General features: G+C 38.4%; 1 protein-coding gene across 1 annotated transcript in view; it reads left to right on the top strand.

Annotated features, from left to right (window-relative positions):
- Positions 1-12,139, top strand: part of LOC124615838 (heparin sulfate O-sulfotransferase) — a 75,761-nt gene that overhangs the window by 24,922 nt on the left and 38,700 nt on the right. The window contains exon 4 of the mRNA XM_047143991.1: positions 3,313-3,451. Within this exon, the coding sequence (XP_046999947.1) occupies positions 3,313-3,451 (139 nt within the window). The remainder of the gene's footprint in view (positions 1-3,312; positions 3,452-12,139) is intronic.

Here is a 12,139-nt window from a genome sequence, read left to right as displayed (position 1 = left end):
TCAGTGAGAAGAAATAAAAACATTGAGGTTTGCTAATGATATTGTAATTGTAATTGTGATGCTGAGGGAATTGGATTAGGAAAGGAGACACTTAAAGTAGTAAAGGAGTTTTGCTATTTGGGGAGCAAAATAACTGATGATAGTCGAAGTAGAGAAGATATAAAATGTAGACTGGCAATTTGGAGCATTTGTAGACTTCGAGAAAGCTTTTGACAATGTTGACTGGAATACTCTCTTCCAAATTCTAAAGGTGGCAGGGGTAAAATACAGGGAGCGAAAGGCTATTTACAATTTATACGGAAACCAGATGGCAGTTATAAGAGTTGAGGGGCATGAAAGGGAACCAGCGGTTGGGAAGGGAGTGAGACAGGGTTGTAACCTCTCCCCAATGTTATTCAATCTGTATATTGAGCAAGCAGTAAAGGAAACAAAAGAAAAATTAGGAGTAGGTATTAAAATCCACGGAGAAGAAATAAAAACTTTGAGGTTCGCCGATGACATTGTAATTCTGTCAGAAACAGCAAAGGACTTGGAAGAGTAGTTGAATGGAATGAACAGTGTCTTGAAAGGAGGATATAAGATGAACATCAACAAAAGCAAAATGAGGATAAAGGAATGTAGTCGAATTAAGTCGGGTGATGCTGAGGGAATTAGATTAGGAAATGAGACACTTAAAGTAGTAAAGGTGTTTTGCTATTTGGGGAGCAAAATAACTGATGATAGTCGAAGTAGAGAAGATATAAAATATAGACTGGCAATGGCAAGGAAAGTGTTTCTGAAGAAGAGAAATTTGTTAACATCAAGTACAGATTTAAGTGTCAGGAAGTCGTTTCTGAAAGTATTTGTATGGAGTGTAGCCATGTATGGAAGTGAAACTTGGACGATAAATAGTTTGGACAGGAAGAGAATAGAAGCTTTCGAAATGTGGTGCTACAGAAGAATGCTGAAGATTAGATGGGTAGATCACATAACTAATGAGGAGGTATTGAATAGAATTGGGGAAAAGAGGAGTTTGTGGCACAACTTGACGAGAAGAAGGGACCGGTTGGTAGGACATGTTCTGAGGCATCAAGGGGTCACAAATGTAGCATTGGAGGGGAGTGTGGAGGGTAAAGATCATAGAGGGGGACCAAGAGATGAATACATTAAGCAGATTCAGAAGGATGTAGGTTGCAGTAGGTACTGGGAGATGGAGAAACTTGCACAGGATAGGATAGCATGGAGAGCTGCATCAAACCAGTCTCAGGACTGAAGACCACAACAACAACAACAACAACATTGTAATTCTGTCAGAGATGGTACAGGACTTTGAAGATCAGTTGAAAAGAATGGATAGTAGAGTTTTTCATAGTTGACTGTCTACAGCTGTTAGATAATTTGAAAAAAGCAGATTTGTGCTACCAGCTGGACTATTATATATTTATTTTCTACCAGTTTTGTTTAGTCACTGTTTTTCTCCTGTGGGGGTGACTAATAATTGAAACTGGTAAAATAAACATACAATTGTACAGCTGATGGCAAAAATATGATTGCTTTTTTTCAAAGAATGGATAGTGTCTTCAAAAGAGGATGTAAGTTAAATATCAAGTAAAGTAAATCAGTGGTAATGGAGTTTTGTCAGATTAAATCAGGCAATGCTGATGGGATTAGATTAGGGACGAGACACAAAAATAGATGAGTTTTGCTATTTGGGCAGCAAAATAATTGAGACTGGTTGAAGTAGAGAGCATATAAAACGAAGACTCGCAATAGCAAGAAAAATATTTCTGGAAAAGTGAACCTTGGTTATACTGACTATAAATATAAATGTCTTTTCTGAAAGTATATGTCTATAATGTAGCCTTGCACAGAAGTGAAATGTGTATCATAAAAAAACTTGGACAAGAAAAGACTAGATTTTGAAATGCAGTGCTACAGAAGAGCTCTGAAGATGAGATGGGTAGATCAGATAACTAATGAAAAAGTATGAAGTGAAGTGAGGAAAAAATCATTTTAAACTTAATATTTTCTGTATTTGGAGACACGTAAAAGTTTTATACTGTTAACCAGTATAGGTCACCATTTTTCATTATCAGGAGAATTGAAGCAACATCAGAATGATCACCAAGTAACACTTTATCAGACTGGATAATGTAAACTTTTATGTGATTGCATCAAAGAAATTATAAAATGTAAAATTTAAAAAAAAAAAAAAAAAAAAAAAAAAAAAAAAAAAAAAAAAAAAAAAACACTCTCTCCCAACAAAATGGTGTTTTTTCCCAATAAAAGAAATGTATTGCATAACTTAAATAAAAGAAAGTTTATATTGAAGGAAAATCTTGTAGAGGATGAATGCTAAAGTGGAGAGTTGTGTCAAATTTTTCTTCAAACTGAAAATTGCAACAGCAGTAACATGGATTGGTAAATTGGGAAAAAAGTGTATGTTGTTATTTAGTTTATGAGACAAATGGAGAATATGTTCTTTCAGACCAAAAACTTGTCCTAGAGGTATTAATGAAATGATGTCAGATGCTGTCTCTTGATCTGATAACAACATACTTAAAATAAATGATGTGTTATTTACAGTCAGAATGTCGCCACATTTTTGCTGAGAAAAGTCTATTGTATTTGTAATTATTAATGCTCATACAAATGACATTTTGAATTGAGACAAACTTCAGACATTTGGAATTTCATAAAGATAGAAGATTGAACTGTGACTTCAGTTCTGCTGGTATGTGATATCTGGTGACTTTCTTGTTCATGGGAAAAGGTTAAAAGTATGTCTGAATAACAGAGTGAAATGCAGTTAAGAGGAACCAAGTTAAGAATCGTACTGCCTTTCTTGAAGTGTGTGTTCTTAAATTTCTATGTTCAAGTTAATGCCTTCAAATAAAGTAAAGACATTTCCTTCCCATGATGCTAAGTAAAGAAAGTAAGCTTTCCATATGCAATGACATTGGGTTGAGAAATGATCAGTGCTACTTTTTTACTTCTTTGATGTAGTGTATCTTGGGATTCACTATAAACTGAAGAGTTGCATTTTTGATTCCAACAGAATTGTATGATCTGTGAAACATTTTATGATTATCTAGTGTTAGTGTGTATGTACTGGTTGAGAATTCAAGATTAATAATTGTGCTCTTGAATATTTAATACACTTCATGATGATTTTGCTCATTTTATTAGGAGTCACTAAATGATGAGTCACTTGTTAGAAAAGCGTTTATACTGTATTTTTTTCTGCAGTACTTATTAAAATGCACAGTGTATTGAAAAATAAACACAGCTTTTTGTACAAAATCATATATAAGTATAAACATCTGTTTTCAGGTTTGGAGTTTCACAGCGTCCCCTATATATTAATCTGATCCGGAAGCCACTGGATAGGCTAGTTTCATATTATTACTTCCTTCGCTATGGAGATGATTTTCGACCACACCTAGTGCGCAGAAAACATGGTGACAAAAAGGTACAAGTAGTGATCTATTTGAAAAAGGATAAATATGAGTTATTATGTTTTTACTTGGTGTTCTATGATGAAGGTCTTCCTCTTCAGGAAATTATAGCAAATATTAGTAATATGCAATTTTTGCTTATATTGTAATGTAATGGATAAAGGTCCCCAGGTACAAGTGATTGATTGCAGTGGTCCATCACATTGGCGTGCAGTCACCTAACAGATCATATGTGTTGGCCAAATTGCAGTGATCTGACACTGATCATAGACTGCAGGGAAATACCGGTTAGTCTGATGGCCTGCACATGATTCGTGCATATACTGGGTGATCAAAAAGTCAGTATAAATTTGGGAACTGAATAAATCAAGGAATAATGTAGATAGAGAGGTACAAATTGATACACATGCTGGGAATGACATGGCGTTTTATTAGAACAAAAAAATATACAGAAGTTCAAAAAATATCCGACAGATGGCTCTTCATCTGATCAGAATAGCAATAATTAGCATAACAAAGTAAGACAAAGCAAAGATGATGTTCTGTACAAGAAATGCTCAATATGTCCACCATCATTCCTCAACAATAGCTGTAGTTGAGGAATAATGTTGTGAACAGCACTGTAAAGCATGTCCGGAGTTGTGGTGAGGCATTGGCGTCGGATGTTGTCTTTCAGCACCCCTCGAGATGTCAGTCGATCACGATACACTTGCAACTTCAGGTAACCCCAAAGCCAATAATCGCACAGACTGAGGTCTGGGGACCTGGGAAGCCAAGCATGATGAAAGTGGCGACTGTGCACACAATCATCACCAAACGACACGCGCAAGAGATCTTTCACGCGCGAACTTTCAGACATTTTGTGAACTTTATTTTTTTTTTCTGTTCTAATAAAACCCCATGACATTCCAAGCATGTGTGTCAATTTTTACCTCTCTATCTACATTATTCCGTGGTTTATTAAGTTTTCAAATTTATACTGACTTTTCGATCACCCTCTACTACAGCTGCCTGGCTGGTTAGCAGCAATGTGTGGCTATATAACTGTTTGCCTGCAACTGCTTTGTCTAGTTATTGAGCATATTTGTGTAGTTTTTTTTTCATTTTGCTTTGCTCACATTGAGTAGGAACTTTGTCAGAATTTGCAGTTAGGAAGTGATGTTGAGGCCGGAGTTCCCATTTGCATTAAAGAGGTGATACAAAATAGTCGCCTTTTTTGCAGTGATTGGTCTTTTGAAGTTTACTATGTAGAAGAAAAATTGATGGGTAGTTCATTGTAATTTATGAACAATTGTACACATTAATTAAAGTCTTGATTTCTAAACAGAGTGATGTACCATAATATTAAGTGGATATTTTAATTTAAATGCTCAGGGTAAATCTATTATACAACTATACTAAAGTCCCTTGTCATTTTATATATTGTGACTCTCCCTCATACAAGTTAGAATAAGGGTTGTGGCAATCATCAGTGTTGCTGTTGACAACATTCCTATGCATATATTGAGATTACAAAACAAATTGTGTATACTTGCAGTCAACTTATAAAACTAATGAGTGAAAAAGGAATTGAGGACTAATATAAAAAAAGTAATTGTATTGTGTAATAAAATGGAACACATACAGCCGTACTTAGTGTTATTTATTATGAGGCTACTAGTTTTGGTGCTTCAGTACACAATCATCAGTCCTTAAGTGACTGAATTGTATTAGCACACTGACAAGATGTACACAACCCACTTAGTGTCAGTTAAAAATTTAATATATTCTGCAAAATTATCTGCAGTTCCCAAGAAAAGAGTTTGAAAACAAGTTTAATAAATTATGATTTCCAGTTTTTAATTTATTTTTTGCAAGTGTTCATGGGGATATGAAGATCAACTGCAAGTGGTTCTAAACACTGTTCATTTTCAACAGCAGAGCTTCTTGGCATAGTGGTGCTCATAATACTGGTTTAAATTGCTTGGTAGATCATTTGTGTGCAGTGGTTCATGTCAAGCGATTGATTGCAGCGATGTTGCATTTGATGGATCACTTTGATCTGCCACTTGTGTATGAGCCCCGTAACGGAGAAAAGAAAACATGACATAAAATGGGAGCAGAAAGTTTTAAGTAAATAAATTAGTAAAAAATCTAAAATTAAGACAAAGAAGAGAAGACAGTCAGACAGATAGAAATCGCATGATAGAAAGGAAGGGATGCAAATACACTATGATCAAAAAATTAAACCAAGCAATGTGGCACAGTACGTTTGGGAGGAGGGTGGTTCAAAACCCTGTCTGGTCACACTGATTTATGTTTTCCATGGTTTCTCTGAATTGCTTAAGGCAAATCCTGGGGTGGTTCTTTTGAAAATGACACAACCAATTTACTTCCCAGTCTGAACTCGTGCTCCACTCATAATGACCTCACTATTGACCCCCTGATCCTGATCTTCCTTTCTTCCAAAAATTAATTATTATCAAGAAATAATAGCATATTTTCTGAAAAGGGGATTGAAAACATTGCAGGATAAAATAAAGCTTAGGAGCAAGACATTTGGCCTGGAACAGCTTTTAAAATATGTAATTAGAATGTGTCTGAAGCTAAAGGTGAACATTTAAAAACAGAATAAAAAAGCCAGAAAAATCTTCTACAGCAGCAAAGCAGTTGATGGAGTATGTGGTTATCTCTAGCTGCTTGGCAGTGCTACAACATGTTCAGTTTCAGAGTTCTGTTGGAACTTAGCACCATTTCTGAGAAAGATTTGTGAAGTGCCCCGTAGGTGAGTACCTGGAGTGACAGACCAGTGGGGCCCAGTGACATACAGGACGTCAGGAGAGGTATTTTATTAGACTTCAGACACACATCATGTCATTAGCAATGAGAGGCAGACACACTCCTCTCTGGTGACTCAGGCTGGCCACAGCTAGCAGGTGGCTAGCTTCCAACCATGGGAAAGGGGTGCATGCACAGTCATGTTGCAGACATCAGGTTGAGCAACAACCAGTGGTCTGACTGTGGATTGGGGCTCTGACGTCAGTGGTGCTCTTATTCTTCTACCGCTACTCCATTCCACTGCGGAACAGCCACACCCAGTGACTTGGGTTCATTTGTGTTCACTGCAGAGGCGAGTGAAGACCTCCACATGTGGGGGACAATCCGCTACCCCCTGGCAGGAGTCTAGCTACAGCAGGCATGGAAGACAGTTCAGCAGCACTGTGGCACCAAGTCCCTCAAGGAGATGCAGTGCAGGGGGCAGCTGGCCCAACCAGACTTCGAACCCATGCACCTGGTGGTGACAAGTCATTCTGTTGTCTAGTAAGGCCATGACATTGTGGTCATGCGCCTGGTCTCTTAAAGGATCTGCCTCAAAATTTGCAGCTGTATACATGGTTCTGATATGCATTTAGCACTGTTACCCAGCCCCCAGTCACATAGCTCACAACATGGGTTGCTGCACTGGGTGGTGACATCTTCCTATATGTTCCGGCTGTTACTGCTGTGTGGTGCAGACTTCATCAAGCACAGCTAGCCTGTCTAACAATCCTTTTGTGCATGTGTTATGACCCATATGTCACCACAAGGGCCTTAGCAACTGGCATTATGTAATTTGACACTTTACAGCCACATTATTACAGATCCCTACAAGTTTCACTTAAAACTGGATGTCAACAGTACATTTGTTTGAAGAATTTCTCAGAGTCCCCGACATCAGTTGTTGGCTTCAATTTTTTTCTCCTATTGCATAACAGATATGCTGTATAGGATTCAACTCCAGATATCTACTAGTCAGTTCATGTGATGAACACCTTTAAAAAAAACATTGTCTGATGCGATAACTCAACGTGGAAGCTTGTTACTGTCTATGAAGAAGAAACCTGGACCAACTGTTTTTCTTAGTGACATTATGAATTTGCTCAAACTCCAGTGGCAGGTGCTATAAGAGGGATGTTTTGCATCACATGGAGATTTATTGTTAAAATGTTTTGTGCATCTTACAAAATGACAGTGATGGTAAAATGAGATAAATGAATTGGGGCTCATATGTGGCTTATTGGCAGTCATTCTTTCCACGTAGCATTTTTGAACAAAATGGGGATGAGTACCAGAAATAGCTTCCTATACTCACCATAAGGTGGCTTGTGGAGCCTAGATACAGTAGTAGTCTACTGGGTGTCCTTGACCTATCATACCAGCCCTTTTTCTCAAAAAAATGCATCCAAAAGTTTTATCAGGTAGAAACCCATTTGAGGAATCTCTGATAGGGGTGTCAGATTGCCCATACTTCATAGCTATACTGCATTGAACCACAACTTAACATTACCTCAGACAATAACTGAATACTTTTTGTATGTTACTGCAGCAGTGAACCATGGTCCAACATCCTTTCACCATCAGATTCATGTGGAAAGGGACAGTTATAATGTCAGCACCACCAATACGAGTTGCATAGCTGCTCCTCTGATGTGCTAAAATAGGAACCTGCACTTACAGATGTGTGAGACTGGCATCCTGGGGTGACAGAATACACTGTAGTATGTTGTGTTATTTACATTTGCCTGACAGGGAAGTTCACTGAATTTTAAAACCTGTAAAACAATGGATGTGCCACAAAAGTCCCCATGGTGCTCCATTAATAAGATATTCAGGAAGAGTTCTCACACCTACAGTCAACCAACATGCTTGGTCCATTCACATTAATGGGACCATCGCCTGTGTTCGATGCCAATGTGCAATAATCACTCACGAGTAGCAGGTAGCAACACTATCAGGGAGGGTATATAAAGCATGCCAGGGGACACGAAAAATAGTGCAGTTGTTGTTGTAATGCAGAAACAGAATAAGTTATCTGACATCCAAAAGGACATGACCGTTGGCCTTCAAGCCAAGGGTGGAAGCTTTTCCAAAATGGCTAAGTTTCTAAAGTGTTTAAATGCCACTGTGGTTAAAATATACCATGCATGACAAAATGGAACTATCCAAAAATGGCACCAAGGCAGCTGTGGTGCACCAGACCATAGATTACAAGGGTAAACAACAGCTGTGGAGATGTGTATGGGCAAATAGATGTGTAACTGTTGAGCAGTTGACTGCCCAGATGAATCAAGGAGCTACCAACAGTGTCTCCTCAGTGACCATTCAGGAGAAGTTGCTGAATGTGTGCCTCGGTAGCAGGTGCCTGCTTCAAGCACCTGTGCTGACTGCTGGTCACTGGTGACAATGGCTAGAATTGAGTCACAAGAAGTGGCCTCTTTAGATGAATCATGTTTTATGCTCTTATCGTACAGATGGCCGTTGGCTTGTACAGTGTGAAACATCTGAAAGCAAACATCCTGCAGCAATTGTCGGAAGGGCCCAGGCTGAAGGAGGGAGCATTATGGTCTGAGGAATGCTTTTGTGGCATTCACTGGGTGACCTCATTATTCTAGAAGGCAGATTGGGTAACACAAGTATGTGTCTATCCTTGGAAACCATGCCCATCACTGCATCGAGCTTGTTTTTCCCTGGCATGACGGCATCTAGCAGCACACACAAGTATGTATCTATCCTTGGAAACAGTGCCTACCACTACATACAATTTGTTTTTCCTTGACACGATGCCTCTACCAACAGGACAATGCAATGTATCTCATAGTTCACAGTGTACGTGCATGGTTCAAAGAGCACCGTGATGAATTTATTGCATGCCCCTGGCTACCAGACCTCCTGGATATAAACCCAGTCAAGAATCCAACTCGATTGGGCTGCTTGCACCATGGATATTCAGCTGATAAACCTAGCGCAGCTGGCCGCAGAACCAGAGTTAGCGTGGTTCCACTCCCTGTTGATACCTTCTGGGATCTCATTGACACTCTTCCTGCATGTCTGGGAGCCGACCGTACTGCAAAAGGTGGTTATTCAGGCTTTTGGAAGGGTGATTGCATTAATGTCACTGGATAGTGTATTTTCTAGGTTTAGAAATCCAGACAAATTGTTACTTCCCTTCAGTGTGGGTTATGAACATAACATTCTGTCTTCACTAACCTAAATTTGCTGGAAGTAGTCTAATGTTTTAGATGACAAGAAGCAATGTGGAGCTAGTTTGCAAACTTCCCACCTCTCTGCCATAGATTGACTTACTTGGTATGCACAGCCAATCTTCTTCTCTGGATAGCCGGCCATGTCGATCTCCAAAAACTTCTTCTTCAAAGAATAGTGCTGGTTAAGGGAATTTATCAGACTCTCTCTCTCTATTCTTGAAATAATTTTGTACTCGAAGAATACTTTTAGTTCAGTCATGGTATATTTCAACTTCCACAAAAAACAAATTCACCACTTCTTATATAAATATTCAAACTTGTGCGAGCCAAACAAGTCATCAAAAATTAGACTCTATTAGGATACATTTACAACAGGGTTGGTTTAGTAACTACCAGAAAATATGAACATGTCTTGCTTTTAGCAAGTCAACACCAGCAAAGAATAGCACAGGCTCTTCTCTACACATACACTGAAACTCTATGGATCGTACAGCAGGTATTTGTCAGCCACCGTTCGGCCACCGCGTCCACATTTTGCTCATGACTGTTTTTAGACCTGCAAACACAAACATGCAATGTGCAGTAGGTTGAATTTGTCTTTCTCACACTTCTATTTAAAATATTGTGGGTTCAAGACGGAGGAAGGCCAAGTGGTTCTAGAATTTACACAGAAATTCTCAAAGCACTACATATTCCCCCCCCCCCCCCTCTCCCCCCCCCCCCCCCCCCCCCCTCAGATCGAACATGCAATATTTTCTATACCATCATTATCTACATTTATATCACACAGAATAACAATTCATCTTTCAACAGTATACCATGTTCTTTTAATAACCGTGAATACCCTTTTTCTTATTATTTAGCTATTCTTTTTTTTTTTTTTTTAATTTTTCATTTTACGTTAATTATAAAATGTGAATATTTCAATCAATGTTGTAGTTAGTTCTTTCAATATCTAAAAAATCATTAAGACCAATTTTTTTTTCTTTTTTCTGCTCTTTATCCAGTTGTAAATTCCAGGTGTTTATGACACTTGAGTACTTTATTCTTTATTCTAATTTCTTGTACTATTTTTTCCTTAGTACATACTAGTATCATTATTTGTAGTAGTTTGTAGTCTGGAGGAACTCTGGGCAAATGAAAGTGTTCTTTTCGACCCTTGTAAACTCACATGTAACATAATAAAGCTAGTGGTATATAGAACTCAAACTTACCAGAATAATTCTATTAAATGTGTGACTTCTGTCATGATACTGTCCTTTTCCCCTAGGATCAGTACCTATACCTTACATGTGGGTTGACCCTATGAGTGCACTTCCTCCTACCATTCTGGTAGGTATACCCCTTTATAAAACAGCCCTATTCATCAAGCCACAGGTCGTCCTATATCTTTGTAGGTACGCCTGCCTTGTATCCTTATCAAATGCCAGGTACGTCCCCCTTATCCTTTATGAGTAGGCCTCATGGTTCATTGCCCTATTATACATCTTTCTGAACACTATAATTAAATATTTCCTAGTAAAATTAAACTCTATTTTACACTTCACTCTCACTTCTTAGTACCTCCTCTAATACCAAGAGTCCTCTTCCACTTCTCAATTTCTATAATCTTAGTAAATACTATGTCTATTAATATTATTCAACTCATGCTGGTTACTATGTCTACACATAATGATCAAGTCCCACTAGTCTATGACTCATCTCTTCATAAGAGTGTTTGCTACCCTGACTTTTCTTAAATGATTAACGCGATTGTTACAACCTTGCTTATCACTGTTTTATAATTATTCCACAAGCTCTCCTGCTCCTGTGTCTCTTAGCACGAGTTGATTGCTACCATTCTTTCTTTATACATATACACCTATACATTCATGTATGTATATACAAGATAAGACAAAAAAGGAACAATGTATAACCGTCACTTAAAAAACAATGTGTGTATCTCTGCCAGATGTACACATATCTTTATCCCCTACAACCCTTGGCAGTTCTTACATCCTTTTAATCTGTAACTTCATTGTTTGTGTATTCGTATTTCTTTGTGTGTATGCGAAAGTGTTTTTGTGAAGTCGGATTCTTCGGCCTTCTTATCTGAAGACAAGTTGTAGGTTATTGGAAACCATGGAAACTAGGAAGGACTTCTGCAATAGAAGTAGATGAATATGGAAAGAGGGAAAAATAGATAGGTCCTCAAACGAGAAGTAAGAAAGGAAAAAAAGGTAGATGTGGTTGCTAAGATCGAAGAAGAGAAAGAAGACAGCCCCAAAGACAGGAAACCCTTCCCACCCCCCATCCTCAGGATCCCTACCTTGTCGGTACTTGAGTGAGAAGCCGGAGGAGGCATGGTGTTAAATTGTCTCCTACAGAATGGACATTCCTACCTTCACCCTTGAGGTCGGCGAAGAAAATCTTAGCTACCCTATGAAAACAGCAAATGGTGAAGAATCAGGCACACTTGTTTGCGAGGGTCGTTTGTGATGTGTTGGTAAATGTGCCAACACCTTGTAGATAGAGGAGGCCTAAATGCACGCTATCTAACGCAGACGGGCGTGAATTCTGGAACAGGATAAGTAGTGAAAGCTAATAAGAAAAGTACGCAGCTCCTCGAATACTTAACTTTTATTCCTGGTGTGAATACAGCATTCTTGATGAGACATTTCATACGATAACTATCAAACTATGTAAGGCTAAGGGCGCCTT

The sequence above is a fragment of the Schistocerca americana genome, chromosome 5, assembly GCF_021461395.2.
Source record: "Schistocerca americana isolate TAMUIC-IGC-003095 chromosome 5, iqSchAmer2.1, whole genome shotgun sequence".
NCBI lineage: Eukaryota > Metazoa > Arthropoda > Insecta > Orthoptera > Acrididae > Schistocerca > Schistocerca americana.
Note: the sequence above shows the minus strand (reverse complement) of the source record. Positions and strands in the feature narration are given on the sequence as shown.